The 24,224-nt window shown below is 36.3% G+C and overlaps 3 protein-coding genes, 1 long non-coding RNA gene and 1 pseudogene across 8 annotated transcripts in view; 3 read left to right on the top strand and 2 right to left on the bottom strand.

The window, feature by feature from the left end:
- Positions 1-213: 213 nt before the first annotated feature.
- Positions 214-7,852, top strand: LOC113684751 (developmentally-regulated GTP-binding protein 1). Of its 2 annotated transcripts, XM_027202149.2 has the most exons (11): positions 214-338; positions 415-535; positions 1,215-1,259; positions 1,667-1,867; positions 2,302-2,401; positions 3,736-3,805; positions 4,399-4,529; positions 4,708-4,875; positions 5,378-5,500; positions 5,654-5,749; positions 6,831-7,852. In XM_027202149.2, the coding sequence occupies exons 1-11, from the start codon at positions 300-302 to the stop codon at positions 6,835-6,837; spliced, it is 1,101 nt and encodes a 366-aa protein (XP_027057950.2). In that variant the 5' UTR covers positions 214-299; the 3' UTR covers positions 6,838-7,852. The 2 variants fall into 2 exon arrangements, with proteins under 2 accessions (XP_027057950.2, XP_027057957.2); XM_027202156.2 differs by lacking the exon at positions 6,831-7,852 and having other exon boundaries at positions 5,654-5,753.
- Positions 7,853-8,535: 683 nt separating this feature from the next.
- LOC113684766 (ran-specific GTPase-activating protein) lies at positions 8,536-11,721 on the bottom strand. The gene is made up of 5 exons (XM_027202167.2): positions 11,573-11,721; positions 11,372-11,487; positions 11,099-11,256; positions 10,461-10,586; positions 8,536-9,994 (listed from the first exon to the last, which is right to left on the bottom strand). Exons 1-5 carry the CDS (start codon positions 11,585-11,587, stop codon positions 9,711-9,713), a joined length of 699 nt encoding a protein of 232 aa, XP_027057968.1. The 5' UTR covers positions 11,588-11,721; the 3' UTR covers positions 8,536-9,710.
- LOC149036094 (uncharacterized) lies at positions 10,273-12,586 on the top strand. The gene is made up of 3 exons (XR_016181854.1): positions 10,273-10,413; positions 11,896-11,998; positions 12,436-12,586. It is a non-coding gene; the product is annotated as an uncharacterized LOC149036094 (long non-coding RNA).
- Positions 12,587-14,080: 1,494 nt separating this feature from the next.
- LOC149036095 (uncharacterized) lies at positions 14,081-18,372 on the bottom strand (annotated as a pseudogene).
- LOC113685754 (nitric oxide synthase 3) overlaps positions 15,782-24,224 on the top strand; it is a 40,261-nt gene continuing 31,818 nt past the window's right edge. Inside the window, exon 1 of one of the 4 annotated variants that reach the window (XM_089190029.1) lies at positions 15,782-15,995. The gene's annotated coding sequence lies outside the window, so the exon portion shown is untranslated. Of the gene's footprint in view, positions 15,996-19,211; positions 19,359-22,400; positions 22,520-23,529; positions 23,694-24,224 lie in introns of those variants that run through there. The other 3 variants (XM_027203304.2, XM_089190032.1, XM_089190030.1) reach the window with 3 other exon arrangements.

The following is a 24,224-nucleotide window of genomic DNA, read 5'->3' on the forward strand; positions in this document are numbered from 1 at the left end:
ATTTCTGAATGAAGTCTTTAAGTGATGATAATTATAGTGTTTTTTTATCAATTGTAGGTTTAGTGCACGGTTCTTTAGGAGAGCACTTCTTAATGACGATGGATACCGTGGATAAATAAAATTCTTATTTACTCATTCATTTACATTCGTACAGTCAGTCACTTTCAAGTTTTCAGATTTGACGGTTATCTAGTCAGCGGTTGTTCCCTGCGTCATGTACGGAGAACAGTTCACGTGCGAAAAGTAAAGTATCGATCGACTTGTAGTATTTTGGAAGAGTGTATTCTCTCATTTTCGCCATGGGTATCCTCGAAAAAATCGCCGAAATAGAAAATGAGGTATTTCTTTGTTTTATTTCCCCCCCCAACTTTTTCATGATGGTGTTATTTCATGGGATATTTTGGTCAATTACAGATGGCGCGAACGCAGAAGAACAAGGCAACAGCCCACCATCTTGGATTGTTGAAAGCTCGATTAGCGAAATTACGGAGGGAACTCATCACACCAAAAGGCGGAGGGGGAGCAACAGGAGAGGGTTAGTGTTACGTTTAATATTTCAAACAGCTGTTAAGATGTTTGTTCTTGAGTTGTAGCAAATTTCTTGGTAATTACGTGGTAACACCGGTACCCTTAAATATTAAATAATATTTCATATACCAGAAGAAAGCCTATCTTGTCTGTTGATTGATCGAGTTACAGTGCTAAAATTGATGTATAGAGAAAATGCGTTGTGACAATGTTTTAAGAGGAACATGATGTTTCTCTCTGAGGACTCAGATTGTTGTTTCGGTCCAAAAGCGACGATTTTGTCACCTACGTATTCCACGCTGCCATTTATATAATTATGTGGCAAGATTTTCATGTAACCCCATACTTTATCACGGTCATACTTATTCAATAAAAGAAAACAACAGCAAAAACCGTGGTTTGCTGCTGGGAGTAAGGGTTTTTTAAGAATAGCATTGGGTTGTATGAAAATCTCAATATATTTGTTACCACCTTAAGAAAAGAAAAACATGCAATAGAGGAAAACAAAGTACCCCTGAATGACCTGCAAAGTTCTAGTTAATATTTGGGGTGTACTTTATTATAAAAAAATATTAAATTGCTGGTTGTCTCTCAATTGGGAACTCATTTTGTTTAAATTTATTTTGTGTGAATTTCTCACTATTTACAGTACACTAGTAGGACAAAAAGTATGTCTGGTTTTGTAGGTTTTGATGTGGCAAAGACTGGTGATGCTAGAATTGGCTTTGTTGGTAAGTTGCATGTACCTTTGTGGTACCTTGATTAAATACATGTACAAGAAACACAACAGTAATAATTGGTGCTCTTTTCTGTAGTGCATTTTGATGGAGATTTTCATTACTGTAGAATTTATAAAAGAGAATTGTACTCCCAAAGTCATATTTTGATATGTTGAAAATTTTACAGATACTTAATGGTAGTAAAGCTGAAAACCACATTGTGTTAGTAGCATACCTCTTCCTCAAAAATGTTAGCAATGTTACTGGACAAAAAGTTTAAAATTTTTATTTCATTTCAGCTGTTTGGCAAAGCTTACCTGAGATGACTTGTTTTTTCAGACTTTGATGTAAATTGGTGAAAAGAAAGCAAGAATGAGTTTCTGGTTTGTTGAAATTGAGATGGATTTTTTCCTCTGTAGGGTTTCCATCTGTTGGAAAGTCAACTCTTTTGACCACTCTGGCAGGCGTCTACTCAGAAGTTGCTGCTTATGAATTCACCACCCTTACCACTGTTCCTGGTGTGATTCGGTATAAAGGAGCTAAAATTCAACTCCTTGATTTGCCAGGGATTATTGAGGGGGCCAAGGATGGCAAAGGAAGAGGTCGTCAAGTTATCGCAGGTGTGGTGATGTGTTCTGCATTGATCAACTTTATTTCAATTGATATGAGGGTTCTTGATAGAATGTGAAGTAGGTTTAAGTAAAGAGTGAACAAAATTTAAGTAGCTATAAATCCTGGAGAAGACATAGTTAACAAAATAACAGAAATTTTTCTATTGATATCCCTCTTTTATTTGATGGAAACTTCTCTGATATTTGGTCATCAGATTTGAATTTAACTTGTCCAAAAGTCTCAGAGAAAATCTTTCCTTTGCTGTAAATGTGTATTAAGAACATACATGTAAGGAAAGACACAAAGCTGGATTTTGTTTGACATTAATTAACAAATTGGTGTGGCTGTTGTTTGTTGTCTGGACAAAGTGATGTTACATATTATTTGGGTTAAGAAATGTGATGTTGTAATGCCAGTTTTTCTGTTGGTACTATTCTTGCAGTTGCCAGGACATGCAGCCTGATTTTTATAGTACTAGATGTGCTAAAGCCCCTGGGACACAAGCGACTCATTGAACATGAATTGGAAGGATTTGGTATAAGGTAAAGATTGTTGTGATTAAACTTCCAGCCCCTATGCCCATAGAATAAAACCTCTCTTTGACATCAGCTCTTAGGCAACAACAACTTTATCAATTAATCAAAACTATAAGAAATTTTTGAATGTGAATGGTTATCACCAGCCCGATTTGGGTACCAATAGCACAGTGCACACATCATACTTGCAATTGGACAGTGTAATAGGACAGTTGTAATGTCATACCCGTGTAAGTGGACAGTACTTTCATGTGCTGGCAAAGTTGTTGTGCATTTTGCTGAATAATTGTTGTTGTTGTTTTTCATGAAAACATATCAGTGATGTCTACTTTCTCTCTCAAATTTGTTGTAGTTTTGATAAATTGGTAACAGGATTTTGTGTTCTCCAATTCTGCCTGTAATCATACATGCAATAAACAAATCAGACTCCAGCTTCATGGTCATCTGATTTTTTTTAATCACACATATGATTACAAACCAAATTGGACTCCACTTAGTGCTATTACTATTATTAATTAAAAGTAGATAAATTAGAACCAAGTGGAAAAAGAAAGGTCTATGTGAAAAAATAGTGAAGTACAGTCAAACTTGTGTTAAGTGGCAGTGTATCAAGAAGTCACCCTGTATAAAGTGGTCAGTCACCCTGTATAAAGCGGTCAGTCACCCTGTGTAAAGCAGTCAGTCACCGTGTATAAAGCGGTCAGTCACCCTGTATAAAGCGGTCAATCGCCCTGTATAAAATGGTCAGTCACCCTGTATAAAGTCCCAAATATGTTTCCTCTTAATCACTGTAATTTTCACTTCTGATGGGTGGTTACATCTGTTAAGCAGTAGCAGTCACCCTTTACTAAGTCATTAAAAACCTTTTTTTGTTGTCCTCCACCTGTATTGAGTGGTCACTGAAAGCAGAAACATTCCAATGAAATTAAGAATAATCTTTCAAGTTATTTTTGATCCATGTTTCTCTCCCAAAATTAAAGTAAGTTGTATCTTTGAGTGAGATTCTGTTCATTAAGTGTTCAATTATGCCATGGAGCTGTGCTTTCTATTGTTTTATTTAATATCCCTAATCTGTGGAACCTTTATTAAGGGGTCAATCTGTATGAAGCAGTCACCTGCCATTCCCCTTGGGTGACTGAGTACAGAATTCAGGATGTCATTTGATCTCTTGGGATTTGATCAGGTTCTCTATGAGAAATCCTCTCTTTCTTCTTCTTAAAGAGCTGGTCCCCTAACTTTAACACCTGAAAAAATATAGTTGTATTATTAATTGCCATGTTAGTGGAACAGTTGTTCAGGTATCATTAACTTATTCAGTTGGTGTTATTTGTTTTGGGCAGGCTGAATAAGGAACCACCAAACATAACATTCAGAAAGAAAGAAAAGGGTGGAATCAACCTGCAAACCACAGTATGTATAGAGACACAAAACTTATAATCCCACAGGGGAAATTTAGTGAAATGAAAGGCTTATATGTACATCTTAAATACTCTAATTTGGAAAAGGTGCAATCACAATAAGGTCAAGGTTTTTTCTTTTGAATAGCAAGTCAGTAGTTTATTGGGGATAAATGATTAACTCCTTGCACCCTAATACTAGTATGCATATTCTCCATACTGTTCTCTGTACAATTTCTAAGGTATTGAGATGGAAAATTTGTTTAATTTATAATCAAAGAGCTACTTTCTAGTATGCATATTCTCCATACTGTTCTCTGTACAATTTCTAAGGTATTGAGATGGAGAATTTGTTTAATTTATAATCAAAGAGCTTCTTTAGTTGGTGATCATTCCCTTTATCCTCCTGACCTTGATGTTTGATTTAGGGGTGAAATTGTAAGGAGAAACTAGATACTAGTCACACTAAGGGGTTTAAGGGTTAAGAAAATGGAAAAATCTCACTGATGAGGATTTAAAACAAAGTCTTTTGCTGTGTTTATGTTGTGTTTTGATCTCTTATTGAATCCAAAAAATGTGAAGTGGTATTTTTAAACTCTATTACAGTGCACCCAGTCTGAGCTAGACATTGATTCGGTGAGATCTATCTTGAGTGAATACCGCATTGCTAATGCTGACATAACCCTGAGATATGATGCCAATGCAGATGATCTCATTGATGTCATTGAAGGAAACAGGTACAGGAAAACAGAACTCAAAAATCTTTATCTCTATACATGACTATTATTCTCTATTGTTAATTAAACAGAGATCAAGTTCCTTCCTGGGTTATTATACTTAGAGCAGTAGTGAAAAGAGGAATTTTTTTTCAACATTGTTTGATTTAAATTACTGATTCTTCTTTTTTAATTTCAGGGTTTACATTCCTTGCATCTATATTCTGAACAAAATTGATCAAATTTCAATAGAAGAATTAGATTTGATCTACCGCATACCACATGCAGTTCCATTATCAGCTCACCATAAGTGGAACTTTGATGACTTGCTAGAAAAAACTTGGGAATACCTCAGTCTTATAAGAATGTGAGTGGTACTAGAGTTAGTTTTTGAAACAATCTTTCAATGTACTTCCTAATAGAATGCTGGAACAGCTACTTAACTGAACTAGATATTGATTTCTCAAACAAGTCTTGTAAACCACCAGGGTCACCAAATGCAAACATCAACACAGAGTCATGGCAAAAGCCAATATATCTCTATGTTTAAAAAAAAGCCCTCCTTTCTTTTCTGTGCTCTTTGGCAACACTTGATACATATAATCTAACACAATATGAATTCTGAAGAGTTCAATTCTGAACTGATAGGTGACAAACCATTGCATTGCAAATTGCATTGGAGCAGTTTAACTTGGTACTTTTGCAAAACAATTCAATTGAGTGGTAGAATGAAGGATATGAATTTGTGAACTATACATTACTAATCTAGCTCTCGGTGGCTACAATTGGTGGTGGGGGGGGGGGGGTTAGGGGCAGAAGCAGCTTGAGTGCAGAACTTGTAAATAAGTTTTCCTTCTTATTCCTGGTAGATATACAAAGCCTAAAGGTCAGCTACCAGATTATGAAAGCCCTGTGGTGTTGAAAAATGGCCAGTCATCTATCGAAGACTTCTGTAACAACTTACACAAGAGCATCATGAAAGAATTCAAACAGTAAGGCTTCCTTTTCCTTGTAATATATAAGCATACAGCATGAAGCTTTCATCCAAACACTGAGCCTGTCATTACTTACCAGTAGTTATCATTTCTCTAAAATTTATTCCATACACTAGAATGGCTGAATGTTTACTTTTTCCTTTTTTGCAGTGCGTTAGTTTGGGGTTCATCTGTGAAATTTAGTCCACAGAAAGTTGGTAAAGAGCATATATTGCAAGATGAAGATGTTGTTCAAGTAGTAAAAAAGTAAGTGCCTCGGGTAAACTAATATGATTTTGTATTCTAGATCAGTTTATTTGCCCTGATTTCTGTTTCAGTTACAGTTAATGTTATGGTTATGATACTGCATATAATTTTTTGATTGACCTGGTTATCGTTATGAATTACGGTCAACTCGCCGACGGACCAACTCGCCGACGCCAACTCGCCGTTAAAAAACACTGGTGAACATCGGTGAACATCTAACAGAGGCTTAAACATTGGTGAACATTGGTGAACATCACCAATGACTATAACAGCTTAAGACGCGAACGAGCTATTGTGCGACAACAACACCGTAAAGACTCATCATGTCAATCGCTCAGATTTTTCAACGAAAACTTGGCTTTCTAGACAAGATCTTTAGTAGAAAGCATTTCTTTTTATTTGCAACAAAGTTTAAGGATCTCAAGGCGAATAAAGCGAAGTAAACATCACCAATGACTCACACAACTCATTGGCGTCTACAGCCAATTTTGTTCATTGGCGATGTTAATGTCGCTTTATTCGCCTTGAGATCCTTAAACTTTGTTGCAAATAAAAAGAAATGCTTTCTACTAAAGATCTTGTCTGGAAAGCCAAGTTTTCGTTAAAAAATCTGAGCAATTGACATGATGAGTCTTTATGGTGTTGTTGTTGCAAATAAAAATAAATGCTTTTTACGTTTTGCGTTTTCGTTAAAAAATCTGAGCGTTTAACATGATGAGTCTTTAACGGTGTTGTTGTCACACAATAACTCGTTTCGCGTCCGAAGCAGATGTAGTCATTGGCGCGGATGTTTACTTTACTTTATTCGCCTTGAGATCCTCAACCCAATGTTCACCAATGTTTAAGCTTCTATTAGATGTTCACCCATGTTCACCAGTGTTTTTTTACTAAATATCGTTTACTTTTCTGTATGTTTAACTTTTAATAAGTTGTATTGGATTGACGACCAACTCGCCGACGTCTCTACTCGATTTTATACGTCGGCGAGTTGGCGTCGGCGAGTTGGTCCGTCGGCGAGTTGACTGGTTACCATCGTTATGAGTAGTTACATGCTTCTAATTTTGGCTTTCTTTCCCTACAGAGTGTAATGATGAAAAGAAAAACCTTGAGGAGAATGATTTCACCTGCTATGAACTGACCTGAGATGAGAAAAGCACCTTTTGATGCCATCGTTTTAGATGGAACTATTTTTTGAGCTGAAATGTTTGTCTATGTGGACAGAATGAATTGATCATCATTAGTCAAACTGGTGATATTGATATCAAATGATGCTTAGTCAACTGAGAACATGGTGGTTGTTTCTGTTCACTACATAGTCTTCCTTTATAAGTACTGCTTGAAGCTGCAACTTTCTTGTTAGAAAAAATATAAAATGACTAAATATGCAGTGCAGGGTGAAAATTTGGCTACCTGTGTTTGGCAGACCAGAAAAAAGCCGTAACATTTTCATTATGTCAAGTTTGTGATCCAAATTTGAAATGAGATTAATATCTTCATGAAATATGGTTGATAGTCTGTCGTTGTGTTTGATGAATGTGTTGTTCTTTCTCCTTTGATGGCCTTGAGATGTTGGTGAACTACCATTAACAATTACCATCATGCTATTTGTTTTCCAAACTAACTCTCAAAGGCAGTGTAGTACATAATGAATTATAGCCCACTAATGAATTTCTGCAAAATTTAATCGGCTACTTTACATTTCATGGCTAAAAATCATTGGACAGTTATCACGCAATAACCTCCGTCAGCATTAATATTTGTCCCGCGGGTATTTCTGTTAAAACAAAACAAAGCCAAGAGAAAGAAACCAGGCAGAGAGTTTCCCATTTTCAACTTTCATATTTTACATGGAAGAAAAACCAACATTTTAAAGTTGAGTCCAGTGAGTAACGTTAAAAGGACACTATTACTGGTCACAAATGCTTCTCCTGAAGGCACAGAAAGATCAATAAAACATGCTGTCAACTTCTCTGAAGGGGAAGAAAGTTACCAACAGACTTTCAGATTTAGTCTTAGACAAACTTACAGTCATTTTATAAAATAGAGTATTAATTCACTGTATTTACTAACTGTACATTAAATAGATCAACTGTTCTTGTCAAACTTTAGCATTTAGGAAAGAGAGAAAAATCCCAGAGCGGTTTTTGTGCAATATAAACATTGAAGGGAGGGTTTTAGAACAAATAACCCCTTTCTGGCTTACTGGTATATAACTTTATACTCTCGCAGAGTATTGCAGTAGAAGTTGTCTTCCAGTGATTTTTAACTCTATTCAGTAACAGATGACAGAGGTGAAGGGTCCTTGACTCCCACTCAGGGCTTGGGATCTCAAGAAAGAGCTTGCTACAGTTAATCAAGTTATTTTTAGAAAGACGTTATTCCCGTGCACAGTTTTGAGTCATCACACACCTTTCTCTTGCATTGCCTCTCTATCCTAGTGTGTAAATGGGCACTGATGAACTATCAGGATGCTTACCCCTGAACACCCTGAAACCAGTATGCAAATTATTTATGCTATCCTCTTTACATTTAATATGGTACTTTTAAAGAGAATTGTCCAACAATCGAGAGCTTCTTGAGTTTGCAATTATTTCCTTTACTCTCATGAGCTAGATGCTTGATTTGGCGGTAGTTCTGTTGGGAGAAATTAGAAATTCATTACTCTAATGGGGTACTGGGTATGAAATAAACAGGCAACCCTGTGATGGACCATGTTTTTTTAGAGGACATTGTAATAATTTTCATCAGCGTGTTCTGATGTTTGTTATAAACTTTGTACAGCAAACTTGTGTACCAATTTTTATTCCTTATATTACATAAATATTACTATACTGCATTTGTAATTAATGTGTTAAAAGTATATTATGTCAAACACAGGCTAAAATTTAAGTACTGTAAGTTTGTAATGGAAAATCACCTGGAACTAATACTTATGTTCAACATGCTCAACATGTTGACAAGAAATAATGCTATTTTCCCAGCAAACTAACTGCTAACAGAAAAGAAGAAACCTAATCTAATCTCTACAAAAAAAATTGAAAATGCCTAAAAAAAGACTTACAAAAGCAAAGAAATTTTGTCTAGAGATGGGATGAAAGAACACAGAACAAGAAATCCTGTGGCATGTAGGAAACACATACCTTGAAAATCTGACGAGCTTGAGAAAAACTTACAAGTTACATCTGAACTAATTCTGTAGAGTGACTGGTTGTTTGTTGTATCATTTTCTAGTTGCAACTTTGGAAGATGTTATAATTTTTAGTTTAATGTTAACTTTAAAAAAATCTGTTATTGTAAAGGCCACTTGGCTTGAAAGTTTGACAGCATTACTGAAGATGAAATGCTCACATGCCAGGGGTTAGATTTATTTACAGTTACCTTCTTAATAATATGGGAAAAATGATTACAGCTGACCATAATTGCATCCATAAGCACAAGGGGAGAAATTCAAAAGCAAGCAAACACAGTGAAGAATGTTGATGTAATTCTTAGCTCAACTTGTGTGACTGGACTACTTAGTTTCTTAGTAAATGAGCTAAGTGAAAAGAGTTGCAATGCGAACACTAAAGAGGATTCAAAATGAGAAGAAAAAGACTTCAATTCTGTCCTTAAAGAAAACAAAAATAATCTTACATTGCATGCCCCTTGGGTCTAATTGCACCAGTATGAGTTAATTTTGCCCTAAAGCTTGTTTCATAAAAGTATTTGAGATTTCTTAGATAATCAAATAAGTGGAGCCATGAAAAAAGAGGCTAAGAATGCTGCAAACTGGAATTTTTTTTGCAAATTTGGGCAGATTTTACAGTAGATAATCAAAATATTACTCCATAGAGAAGGAAATTAACACTTAATATGAAGTATCCCTAAAGATATCTTCTACGTTTTCAGCAGCATAGGAAAATTTGCAAGTTGCAAGGCATCATTATATTCTACATTATCCGCTCTTGAACAGTTCTAAGCTTTACTTTTCAGGTGTATCTTCTGTGGTTTCTTGCTCTTTGATTTTATCATCATCAGTAACTGTACTTGTTGATTCTTTTGCTTCCTTAGTTTCACTAGTCTTGCTCTCTGTTTCATTGTCTGTGTTTTCTGATTTATTTTCTTTGTCTTCGTCATCATCATTTTCCTTGACACTGAGTCCTTCCAGTTCTTGTGCTAACTTATTACTTTCTTGTGGATTAGTTGTTTTGCTTGTTGAAATATCATCCCTGGCCTTGACAAACTCTTCTTTAAACTTCTTAGCATCTGTGTGATTAAAATATTTCACCGAATGAAAAGGTAGAAAATGGGAAATTACACCTTTGACCTCATTAAAAAATTATAGAATTGCCTTAACCCCTTTGACCATGCAGGATTGTTGCTACACACTGGCTGATGGAAAAGCAGCATTCACCAGCTGGATTTCTGACCTGAAATTGCTTGGTAAACCACTAATGGCAGTCTCAAGGTTATCCCCCTTAAAATTGTTTGATAATGAATGCTATCTTTAAGTAGCCTCACTTAAAATTTAAGCAGGCAACCTAATTTCTTAGCTACAACCCTGCCATAGAGATGCTCAGAATCTATTTTTCTCTTTTTTTCACAAACAGGAATGGGGTGTTCAAACCTGAGCACATACCTTTACATAGGGATATGATTGCTTCTGGAATATCACAATTAAACAGGTAACTGTTATCTAAAACAGGAATATTTAACTGATATAAATACTCACTTTCTGCATTGGCAAATCTTATAGCCAGAGTTTCTGTTTTAATTTCTTCATCAGCAAAGTCTGGTGCTGTCCAAACCCAAGCTCTGTCACTACCACAATTTGGCCTTAATTCCATATCTTTAGAAACTAAATTAGAAAAAAATAAGCATTCAACAGGTAGGCTGGAGTACATTGATGAGAGACCCAGAAAATACATTTTTTATCTGATAATCAATTGACTTGTTATGCTAAAACGTATCAATTTGATGTCAAGGATTGTTTATAAAAACGAAACTTAACATTCACTTTACAAAGCTTAATTGTTGAAATAACACCTATGCAAAAAGAGAGCCTGCTCATTGGTCAGGTTCCCCTTAATTGATAACAAATAGCACAGAAATTTGAATTGACTATTGACTGAGTTCATTAGCAAGTAATGAATTGATTCCTCGTGAAAATTGAAATGTGTATTCGTTACTTTTCAGACAGCAAAATGCACTCTCTCTCCCTTTCAGATTTTGAGTCAGAAAAAATTAGTCTGGCTTAATTGTTCTAAATTGACTATTTAAACTCCTTTAATTTACCATGACGACAGTTTCAATACTTGGGTAACCGTACAGAGTAATTTTAACCGTTAATGGCGTCGAAATCATACTCACTGTAATGATTTGCACATATTTTGAACGTCTTGTCTCGTCTCATGAGAACTCTGTATGTTCCCTTATCACTATTTTTCAAAATCTTTATTTCACCAACTCCTCTCTCTTTCCATTCGTTTTCCTCACCGCTGGTTTCGAATCGGTACAGCTTCGCACGTCTGTATACAGGGAAAAGGAAAATTACGGCAAAATCAGCGAGTATGTATGCCGATCGACCATTTACGAATCTAGCTGACAATCTGGTACGAAAATTTGCGATTCGCAGCGACTTACAGTTTCAAGAGCAATTCTTCGTTTTCTTCCAGTGCTTTGAAATTGACATCTATCTTGGGAAGGTTGACGATCGGTTCAAAATGAACGTCAGGACTTGCGGGAGCTTCGTCAGATGTCTTTCAAGCAATTACATTAGAAGATTATTAACGCTTTCATAAATGATAATAGACACGCAGAAACATGGAAAAATAAATAAGCTACCTTTTCATTGCTCATTGTGTACTTTTGACGATAAGATGAACAAGATGTAACAGGATTTTCCAGGCCGGTTTTCAAATGAGGCAAGAAGAAAAATTATTTCGCGCTTCAAACGTTGCGCAATGATGTACGACGCATAAGTGATTGCGCATCCCTTAGTCAGTGGGGTTATATCGTGGGCTCAGATTATCAAATTGGCGGGAAATTTATTCACGTCGGCGCATCGGCCATGTTTAAATACACGTAGTAGTTTCGCTTTAATGGATTCTGATGGCTTTCTTTCGGGAAGAGATAGGCGATAACCGGAAATACTTTCACGTTCACAGGCTGTGGACGGTCTCAAACTCTGGTCACCTCAGTGTACTTCGAGTTCTAGGATGGTACTAATGTTTTGGCCAAACTGTTTACCACTAGCTCGTGAGCGTTAGTGTAAGTATTGATATTTTAATCTTTAAAGACGATACATTCCTGAAATATCTTCAAACAACATCTAGCAAAATTTATACGTGTTGTTATTCCAAAACAAGATGGCGTCTATACATTCGATAACATTGGTCTCCCTCGGTCTGGTAAAATCATTCAAGCACGCGTCGTTTTACTAATCGCTGCGTCGCGTTCAGAATTGATTGACATTTACTCAACTAATAAGAATCAAAATAGCGGGTATTTTATCTCAAAAGGCACCAAACGTGATCAATGGTTACCAACCGAATGCTGTCATATACACCATGAGGACTGATTTGAGAATTAAACTCGGCATTTATGTATCATTTGATACGCTTGGGAGGCAAACGTATTTTTTTTGCTACGAATCCATCGGCCAGAGAAGAAAATTTAATATGATATTTAACCTCTTATTTCACCAGGACCCCAGCCCATCAAGACTGCCCTGTCCCCAAAAGATTGCACCAATTATGTGAGAGTTGATCAATAGAAAAATTTTTTTATTAATAATCGATTCTGTAAATGCACTGTAATTAGACAGGCCAGGAGAAAATAAAGCCTTCATTTACTGGTGAAGGGGTTACGGATATTGCCATTATCAGAATTATGATTCTTAGAAAGGTGTCATGACTATAGAGGAAAAAAGAGTCAGATTGCAAAAGAGGCATCCTTCACTTTTTTTCGCATCCGTATTTAGGCGAACTGAGGCGAGTGCCAGGGGAAGCGCACACCTCTCACACGGGACTCTCCCTTCCTGCTCCCCACGCTTTCGGCTCGTGCTTACTTCCGCCCTAAAAATGGGCCGTAAGCAAAAAACCAAACACAATAGCCTGCTTGTAGGCTGAACAATCAGCGGTAATAGGTCTCAATAGGCGGAGGTAGGCCGCTAGTAACCTGCTTTTATTGAAACCCTTGCCTTTGGTCCTACAAACTAAGGTCTGGTTATTTAAACCAAGTTCAGCCGTTGTGTGACAAACCGCGTCCTAAACAATCCTCAATTTAATTGAACCTTTACCTGAACATTCATTTTTGTGAACAGTATAAATAGGGCCGAAAGCTATCAGGGGAAGGACATTTATCTAATTAAATTAACCCTCTTACGGAGAAAACCTGAAAACCTGGGTTAGACTTCGTGTAAATAACCGGCCCTAAATGTTTTCTTAAAACTCTTGAATCGTCCTTCGACCTCCCGGCATCAATGATTCATAGTGCCAAGCAATATTGCTGAGCATGATACCTTCGTTATTTGACACTATGATTGCACGTTGACAAAGAAACAGTTCCTTTTTTAGAAGTCTAAAAAAAGGCCCGAAGCAAATCTACTAGGAAAAGGAAAACAAAACTACACCAGAATCCCACAACTTTTGCCAATGTTTACCTTCTTCTTGAACTTACTTAACTTGAAAACAAAAGAATTTTTTTTTTATGCCCTTAACACTAGGAGTAAAGACTATTGAGTGCAAGATCATGCAAATATGAAACTGCTGAGCGGCACCGTCATGATGATCCGGAAAGAGTCCAAAACTACGCAGAAATGTGACAAACAACTATCTTGCAGATCGCGAGTTCAACGTGGCAAGGAAGGAATGTAAGCAAAATGTCTTCTTTCAACCTTTCTTTGTTACCCGCCTAATCCTTGGCAAAAGTGATGTATTTCTTTGTAAAGTCAAATACCCAACATTTGACAATTGGCATTTTAGCTTGTTGACTAAAACATTTCATCGGAAACAATAATTTCGTAAGTAGCTTCAGCAGGTATTTATTAGTCACTAATTCATGTAACACAAAGGTTTTTGAAGAGTTCACCCTCAGGAGTGATGAAGCACTCACGGGGGATCAGTGAATTACCACTCGTTTAGATTCCCTTGCACCAGTTTACCTAATTACAGGATATACATTCAGGTCAGGTTATTTTTATGGCTTGGAATAGTATTTAGGCTTAGTGAAAAAGGTAAAAAACGTTCTCTGGTTAAAAAGGTTTTAAAATATGAGCTTTCGGCTATTATACTATAGCCTTTAACGAATGTAGAAAATATAAGCGCGTGAATAGAAATATATACAGGGAAGGGTGTGAAAAAACTAAAAACTAAAAAATACAATAGAAGTGTGAAAAGCTAAGAAATGGACAATAGAACAAAATCAAATTACAATAAGATAGAATATTGTCTTGGTAACGGTTTAGAGTTATTGTCTGCGCCGACAGTTTTTGCGGTATGCCAAGATTCTAGTGTTTTTCGAACGCGGTAATTGCCTTTGTCTATCACGGTAGCGCCATCAAAGTCAATCGCGTGATTGTTTTCCCACGCATGGTTGGCAATGTTCGAGCCACTCGTATAGTTTTTAAGATTTCGTTGATGTTCCTTTCTTCGGGTTTTAAAGCATCTGCCAGTTTCTCCTACATAACTCCAACAGCAGTCAGAGCACGGAATTTTGTAGACAACATTGCATTGTAGATCTAAGGGCTGCCTGAACTTAGGTGACGGAAATTCTTGTTGCAGGGTTTTAGCTGGTTTGCTAACCACACGAATGTCATTTTTACGAAGTAATCTGGTAAGGGGCTCAGTCAGGCCGCTGATGTAGGGAAGACAAGCGAAACCCAGAGATGTGTCTGATGAAGAACATGGACACTAACTTTTCTGGTGGAGGAGTTGTCGGAGCTGACTTCTTTCTTAAAATATTGGAAATAACTATTGATAGGTAGCCATTAGCTTTTAAGGCTTCGGTAACGTGGCCAGTCTCGCGTCTTCTACTGGCCACGTTACCGAAGCCTTAATTCGAGTGGCTCGAACATTGCCAACCATGCGTGGGAAAACAATCACGCGATTGACTTTGATGGCGCTACCGTGATAGACAAAGGCAATTACCGCGTTCGAAAAACACTAGAATCTTGGCATACCGCAAAAACTGTCGGCGCAGACAATAACTCTAAACCGTTACCAAGACAATATTCTATCTTATTGTCATTTGAATTTGTTCTATTGTCCATTTCTTAGCTTTTCACACTTCTATTGTATTTTCTAGTTGTTAATTTTTTCACACCCTCCCCTGTATATATTTCTATTCACGCGCTTATATTTTCTACATTCGTTAAAGGCTATAGTATAATAGCCGAAAGCTCATATTTTAAAACCTTTTTAACCAGAGAACGTTTTTTTACCTTTTTCACTATGTCATATCCTGGTTACAGTTCAATTTTAATAGTATTTAGGCTATTAGCAAAATAAAGACGTACAAAACAGAAGACGCACATCATTATAAAATGACCCATCTCGTCTTGTTTCGCTTACGTTTGAACCTTTAAGTGTTTACTTGGCTGCCCAGAGACGTTAAAATAACATAGCTTAAATATTTGCGCCACAAAGCTAAGAAATCCAACTGGCAGGAGGCTTGTAAGAAACTTCCGTTAAGAAATTCATTATTGTTTGATGATGTTCACTGATTCCTGTTAAAATAAGTTATCAGGTTTTTGTTAATAATAAAAACGTTTACTTTAGAGAATAAACACTATCGATTTCCATTGTCGAAACCAAACTGTCTGTCTGCTGTACCTCTTAACTGTCTGCTTTTAATCCTAGACTTAATTTTGCATTTGATCTAAATATCGAATTAAATCGAGGCAAGGGACAATAAAAAGTGCCAGAATCTCAGCTGGAATGATTAAATGTGAAAAGAATAAGATCGACTCAGATCAACTCTTATTGAACTGATAACAGTATTTTTATCTACGATCACTCGTAAACATTGAGATAAGTCAAGTGAAAGAACTCTTGAGATGCTCGTTTGCCCAAGTCACGCATCTAATTTCTACCAGGAGTTAGATTAATTGAAACAGACTCAACATTCGTTATTCTTAAAGGTGTTACCGCATGGACTAATAGCAGTGGATTTGTCGACAGCTACCCACCCCACTGTGTTTGATGAGCCGTCCTGAGGGTCTTAAAGGACAACTTCAGAAACTAGGAGATTTAACTTGCGTTGTCAGGTAAGAGCACGATTGTCGAGTGAAGGATTTAACTATGGACGTAATAAGAACAGGATTTTGTTAGTAACAATGAACTGCTTGTGAGCAAGGTTATGGGCAAAATTCATCAGTGAAACGAGTTTTTGATGGCCAAGAATACGTTTTTTTGGATGTTTATTTATATGGTTGAAGAATAATGAAATATTCGGTGTATAAAGTGATTAATTATCGTTGTGTGGATTAACAATATCTGCTCTGGGAGCTTCAACCTTATTCCAACATCTTGAAGGGTCTTTGTGATTATAACCTTGTTTCACGCACTCATAAGCAAAGTTGAAATGTAACAACTAATATCAAACGTAAGAACACTTTGGTAACATAACCTTTATTAAGAGAATGGTAACTTTGATTAGAGCTTTTTATTCCACCTCTTTCAAATTTATGGTCTTGATAAGAGCTACGTAAAAACGCGAAGACAAGAAAACGATAGTAGTGTTTAGCATTGCAGGCATGTATAGCGCAACGGAAACAGAGAGAGAGCAATTGCTTTGTGACTTATGACCCTCACGCTAATGTTGTGAAGCAAGGTTTGAACAGGAAGATTATTCTTGTGATACATTGTCATCGGACCTATCTATTCATACCTAACCCTACTCCCCTTGAGTGGCTTTACTGTGTACTACACAATGGCTATCGCAAAAAAGGTAGTATGTGTCACTTAAGTTTGTCGTTTGTTTTTCAATTGTGTCAGAAAATTGGCTCAACAAAATTATTTTCACTTTCTTTTCACTCCATCTGCTTAGTTAGGTCTTTTAGTTTAAAGATGTTGTTACGATTCAGAGTAACTCACAGAACATTTCCCTTAAGCTTCTAAAGAGAACGCGATATGCTATATGAAAGTTTTTCGGGCGAAGGACTGAAGTAAGCTCGATATGCTAATGAAAATTTGCTTTGCGCCGGCGTGCATAAGGATACGTTGATAGTCGGACTACTCTCTTCATTTACTTTCGCTGCTGTGCATAACATCTAAGGAAAGATGATCTGTTCATATTTAATCAGCTTAACTATGCTTTGTCCAACCTGAAATGAAATAAATATGTTCAACCATCGTTAAATTAATGCTGAAACGTAGACAAATTTCCTTAAATGTAAAGTAAGATATTCTATCCAAAGACAGGCATCTCCTTATTTCTTTTTCACTTAATGATTAATTTAATGAATTAAAAGCCACAACAAATCTGCATAACCTGTTCTTTTTTTTAACAAGACAACCTTATTCAGACCACAATAACTATCGATCAAGAGATAATAATACTTGGAATAAGTGTGTTGCGATAAATCTTGCACGATAACTGTTACCTGTGTCAGTTTGTACCCCGAGGTATGACTAATCTGTACTTAGGGTCCAAGCGACTCATTCTGTATCAAATTAACTTTCTTTCGAGGGACCGCCGTTCTCGGTATTTACTTACACTGCGAGAGTGTGTATCAAATTTAGGACATTCACTACTATTAGAACTTGATATTTCAATGAAACCCTAGAGAGTAAACAGTGGTTGATTGACTTGACATTAGCGTTTCATTTTTCCTTTCCTTTTTCGTGATTCCTATCTCAATAAAGTTAAGATGACAAAAGCAATGTTTACCTATGAAAACCTGGAGGAAACATTAAGTTATAGAGTTTTGCTAAATTCGCGTGACTGATTGTATTTAGCACACTCGGAATCTAGAGAAAGAATTAATTATGTTGATATCTCACGGAAATCAGCAACTGCACTCAATGATTTTGTGAGTTTCTTGCTATTGTAATGTCTATGACCCATCACTCTCAGAGAGTGTTTTAGAAATCTTGCCTTTTAGTTCCGTTTTTTCTGCATTTTTTCGTTGTCCTCTGTTGAAGATAGATAATTCAAAATCTGGTACTCAATTTGCAGTGTTGTGCAGTATAGGCTCTTTTTGGTACCATTTGTTGTATGTTAGCTCTGAGAATATGTAATATGAATACAATGTTTCATTGTAGATCAAAATCGTTTTCTGCATTATCTTTCGACCCCTGATATCCTTGAATGTTTTGGATATTGTAAGAACCCCTCTCGCGTGGAACAATTTTGGCAGGCCTTGAAATGGCTAAATATCTGTTTCGGTTGAATTATTCAGCCGGAAAATGGAGTTTTGGTGTGATTTAAAATTTACTTTTGAATGCGTTCTCTGATTGAGTAATTAAAACAATGCGCCTTTGACTTCCCATCTGGCGAGGGAGGGGGTTAATTTTGATCCATGCAGGGGAATTTTGTTGGCTTCACCTCTAGCTTCGGGGGTACATTTGAAAAAAGGGTCTTCCCTTTTAATCTTGGCCGTCTGTGATCATACCCGTCAGTTTGATTCCGTCGTACGCCATTACGAGTCAACCATGACATCAAGGTATGGATCAGTGCTCCTTTATCGTGTTAATCTAAATAGAAAGCTGGCCAAACCTGCTGAAAATGTTCGCGAGTTAATAAAACCGCAATAAAATGCGGTGGAATCATAAAGAATCTCCGACTCGCAGAAAATCGAATAAGAGACCTTCGAGGTTATTGTTTTCTTTAGTGTCTCCGATTAACGCAGCAATACGAAGAAGTTATCGTTTGACGCGGTGTTCTGTTTGTTTGTATTTCCACTAACTAGTGTCGCGTCGTTATACTCTCCCAATATAATAATCTGATACCATTTTGGCTATCTTTTTCATCTTTTTACAATTTTAAAATATACGCCTCCGGTCCACAACATATCTCGCAACACTCGTCGCTCAGTTATCCTCAATTTTCAGTGCCTTGAGTCAATATTACATGAATTATTACTCAGATTCGTCAGAAAAATAACCATTTTGAACACATCTTCTGCACATTGTTCTGTGGCTTACATTAGATTTGAAAATAAAAAGAACGTAATGAAAGTTACAACGACACAAAAATGCTGAGTTAACTAAGTAATACGCTCTATTGTGTGGAAAAATTGGAAAGCTATTCCTAGATAGACTACATTTTTTGTTGATATGGAACAGAAAAACAAAATTACTTTGTAGTCAGATTGTTGGATATTCGTCTCAATATTTCAGTTGTCTTGTTTAGATCGAATCGATGTTAAAAGGATGGTAAACACAGTGGTTACAATATTTCATTTTCTTGGTCATAAGGCTTAAATTTGATTAAAATTGACCTTTTCTGATAGGATGAGGCGAAATCTTGGTTTGAAATATTTTTTTAGGTGAGGGTGGTTGATTTTGAAACACATATAAGATGCGACGCGAATCGCCGGAGGTACAAACTGAGAATGGAGATTATGGTGTTTTGGAAGTAGCCGATCGCAAATAATTCTGGTTTTTTCCTCTTATTTGGAAAAAAGGTAACGTAAACCTTTTCAAACTAGATACTAAAATTTTAATTAATATTTATTGCCCATAGCCAGTTTCCAGTTTTTCAAGTAGGGTAAGATTACAAACAACCCACTCTAGAGTATGATATTGTGAAGACATTTCAATGAGTAAGGCTTCAGACGCGAACTAATAGGCAAAAAATTATGAGACGATTTTTAAAAAGTACTTCTACATAGTCATAACAAGACAACGTTTGCTTTGCTTTACATTAGTACAGGCGGAGAAAATCAGTTTAGCTCAACTCGATGGAATTTCCTGCTTTAAAAAGCGGAAAGTCCAAAATTGTAGTTCAGAAAAGGTCGATGGAAGATTAGTTCATGGTTCAAGAGGTTGTGAATAATCCCTAAAGTAAAATAGTTGTTGAGTGGAAAATAAATAGAAAACAAGGATGAAAACGATCGACGGATTATGTCAATTAATTCAAAAGAAAAGCGTAAGAGATTGAAAGCAGGTGTTTGTTTTTTGAAGACGATTGCGCAAAACATTCCGCTCTTCTAAGAAAAGTTATGCAGAAACATTATCAGGTATCAAGAAACCCATTTTCATCTTGTGTCACTTGGTACTCTGCTATTCTGGAATCTGAAATGCAAAAACTAGTGTCCTCATAAATATCGCTGTATTAGGAGCAAAGGTGACAAGCCTTTTAGGCTTGAGCCCGAGAATACCACAGTCAAAGATGTATTTAACCGCCTGATAAATAGTCCCATTTAAACGGATATCCGACTTTGCTACCAATCTTTCCAATATTCTTATTAATTTATATCTTAACCAGCATTAATCAGAAAAGCGCGAAAAACCGTGCAAGAATTGGATCCAAATTACCTCAACGATTCATAAAACTTAAAGTAAAAAACTGGTTTCATTGCTTTGTTTAATTATATGGAAAAAAAACCACAAGTTTGCATGGGAGAGAAAGACAACTCTCAAACTTGTTTTTGAGAAATAAAACTTGATTTTGCTCAACATATCGAACCCAACCAGGTGAAAGATCTATTTTCTTATGATGTAAAGAGTAAAGAATCTTCAGAGTAGCTACTTAAACGAAGTTTTGTTTTATCAATTGGCATTTATAAAAATCTGTTTCTCTCATTGGATCTGATAAATTTGACTTCCGATAACTAAGCAAGGAAAGAGCGATTCACCTTGACTTTACTTATTGATTATGATAGCTGGTTAGCGCCTCCGAAGAAGTACAGTTTTTATCTTGGTGTATTTCCCTCCCACTTCATTCTCAACCTGAAATTCCATTTAAAACCCCTAAATTATCTCTCTGATTAAGTAAGCGAAAAAGGAAACCCGAAGTGATGCAACGAACATTCGTCAGTGATTTGAAAATAATGAATGTATTTGTGGTTAGACTACGAAGATGGCGGTTTTTAAGGGGGCTTCAGATGATATGTACGTGGGTCAACGTTCTCTACAAGTTCAAAAACAAATGGATACTTTTTTTTTTAATTTGCGCCTGAAGCGACCATAGGCAAAGCCTTAGAATTGAACTTTATTTCATCGTTCAGATTGAACATTTTCGTGTTTGATATGAGATGCAAGTTATTCCTGGGGTAGGTGGACACCCACCTCATTGGTTTAATATTTGGGGAAGTCTGTGTGAGAACTTATGAGTCTCACGCCCTAAGGCTAAAACTGCGGAGGAACAGAGTGGTTAAGCATGACATTAACGGCCAAGGGCAAAAAATTGATCGTCTTCCTATTTTCATTTAAAACCGTTTTTGCGCTGGGACGAAAATAGATGCGCAAGCTATGATGGTTATTTTAGGATTGATTAAGGATTAAAGTAAAGGTGCATGAGTAAAATCAGAGTTCAATTTTACCTTTTGCTGTAAACGCTACAGTAAATTGATATCTTTTCAGAGCGGAATATTGGGAGTATAAATAACTTAAATCAATTAACAACAGTTCCGGTTTCTGTAAAGTTTCAACGGAACCTACATTTTGGATAAACCCTTCGAAGTTTGATATCTCGTTTAAATAGGTAATGGACGCTAAGATTGAATTATAAAGAGAATAATACACGAACGCACCCAGATATGGAATTTCTCTTCGAGCGTTCAACTCGCTCGCTCACGAGTAAACACAGCTCACGAGTGAGCGCACTTTATATGATAAATAATGTTGTGTCTCTCATATAAACACAGTAGCGCTTTGCTGACAAGAAAAGCCCAGTGAAATGAAAATAAAAGAATCGATAATCCCCGAATAAAAAATGCGTTGCATCATGATTACAAAAAACAACAATGGGCGTAATTTTCAATTTACAAAATTCTCGTTTATGGACTTTGTCCTTAGCGACAGAAGAAATCTTTCAGGTACACGGCCAGAATAGGCCTGTGGCAAATCTTCCGGTCGTCGATTTTCGATCTCAGCCACGAGAAATGCCATTACCAAAGCCACTAAATACGTAACTTTCGGTTTTTCTTTTCGCATTTTAGTTTTCTTCCTCTTTCTAGGAAAGTTTTAGCGTCTGTCTGTAAGTGATACGGATTTTTTAGTGTTTTAACAGCCATAGTCCGAAAAAAGAAGGTGAAGGCTTTGCCGTCAACTGCTTTGCTTTTCATCAACCTGACTAAGTGGTGCGAAAGGCGAGTGACGTGTCTGTAGCTGATTGGCGATATCAAACACACGGGAAAAAATATCGTATTTTTTTACGTGTATTGTTACGGCTTTTCTTAGGGCTAAAAATCCTTGTGCAACACCGTAGATTATAGGAAAAAATTTTCTTTCCCCTAAATAGAGGTCTCAGTGACATATCCTCTCTTTGGTTTCCCAAAGGAGCTGTTTCATTGTAGTTCTCAATTTCTTTAAACTTATAGTAACTTTCAGAGCACAACCACTCAAAACCCAACATGTAATCAAAATAACCAAGCACAATTAAGATGATTATTATAAAGAGCCGTGTCAAGGAGAAATTTAGGAATGGACATCCATTTGGCTTCAAAAGAGAAAAACATCAGTAAGCAATCAAGTCCCGAGTACTTTATATTTTGGATCTGATTTGCCCAGTGCGAGTTGTTTCCGACCAATCACAGAGCTAGAGAAGCAAACATCATTTACGCCCCCGATCACTTTGGTCACTCGGTTGAAAATTGCTCCACAGATTACCAAGCAGATTAAGGTAAGCTATTCGTTTGTTTTGTTCATACCCATGTCATGTCTGCATTTAAATTATGACATTATGACTCATCCTGTTTTGCTACGCTTCCTGCCATTGAAAGCTTCCGCTCAAAACTGTTCTATGATATGAACAAATTGCATAATCATACGTTGTTTTTGAATATCTAGACCACGTCTCTGAATTCTAATAGAAGGTCCACGACGTGAACTTATTAAAATATTCTTTCCTTCAATATGTTAAAAGTTAATCGACACACTAGTCGAGATGTGGGTTTCAGCTATCGGTTTTGGAATAATATTCGTTTAGGGTTAGCTTCATGCAAAAATTTTAACTTGCATCATATACCAGAGAACAGTCTAGTTTTACAATTGAAGTTCATAATAATATATTTTATCTTCGTTGATCAATTAGAAAAAAATGAAAGAACTTGTTTGCATGGAATTGATGACCAAAGATTTTTCTGAAGACCTAATTATCGACTGGATAAAATATATCTTCTTTTCGTTGGCATAATAGCTACAGTTGATTACTAAGTATACACTGTCGAGTTGACTTTCTGTGTCTATAATCAGTTGTTACTGCTGACAAATGAAAAGACGGGGCGGAAAGCTGTTAGATTCTAATTCTTACGAGCGTTGAACAAACAAATTCAAGTCCTTAGAAAGAAAAGGGGAAGTTAATTCCATTCAATGTAATTGAAATTGTAATTGTAATTTTTCTTGAATGCTGATCGAAAAAATGTTAAAAAATAGAAAACAAAATTTGCTTTTGCTGTCAATATACGAATATTGAGCTTATCCCAAACCGGAAGAGAGTCTATTAAACGGGCGGCAGAATTAATATTCATGGATATTTTTAACTGACTCAGTATTGGTTGAGGTTGTTATCTGGAACATGCGTCGATAATGTATAAAAATTTATCTTGTTACTTAGTCCGTCTTAAGAGTGACAGTGACGTATTGAGTTCAAATAAACTGCACTATATAAAATGATTAAACTGCTTCAGTAGCAAATGCAAACACGCCCTGATCCTGTCAACACAGCCGTTCACGACCATTTGCAAATTGGTCCACATCGCTGTCAGCTTACACTTTAAAAGGAAAAATCTTAGGTCGAGCTTCAACATATCCCAACAACATTCCTGTCAACCTTTTACCAATAGGCTGATAAACAGGTAAGAAATCTTAACCTCAGACCAATTGTGCTTGGTGTGCCAGAACGTCGTTTTCAAGTTACTTACTTTTACTTTCTATAGGTATTTTTATTCAGGAAACCGAAAATTCTGTCTAAAAGGATTCGTTTCTGTTGTGCTGTTTGCACATTCATAAAACATTTCGATTCACTAAGACATCCAGTAGAAAAGATTTAAATCAAATTATAATAGTGACGGCGTGGTGCTGGCCGGATGGATATGGAAATAGCTATGAATTGTAAGAGGATATTATCGATTCATTTAAGGTATACTGATTAAACGGATATCGTCCAATGCTGCACATTATTATTCATTTTTGTGGCGACTTATACGAAATTACATTTCAAATAGATACCTCAAGACTCTAGGCGCGCCTTTGCCTTATCGTTCAAGTTAATTGTTTTGAAAACTGTATACAACCTCTTTTTCGGAAAAATACTGTAAAATAGAAATGAAAATTTTTTCAAATATGTGCCTCCTCACTACTGAAAATTCATGACTACTTCAAAGAAC

This window comes from Pocillopora damicornis, chromosome 12 (assembly GCF_964200805.1).
Source record: "Pocillopora damicornis chromosome 12, jaPocDami1.2, whole genome shotgun sequence".
Classification (NCBI taxonomy): Eukaryota; Metazoa; Cnidaria; class Anthozoa; order Scleractinia; family Pocilloporidae; genus Pocillopora; species Pocillopora damicornis.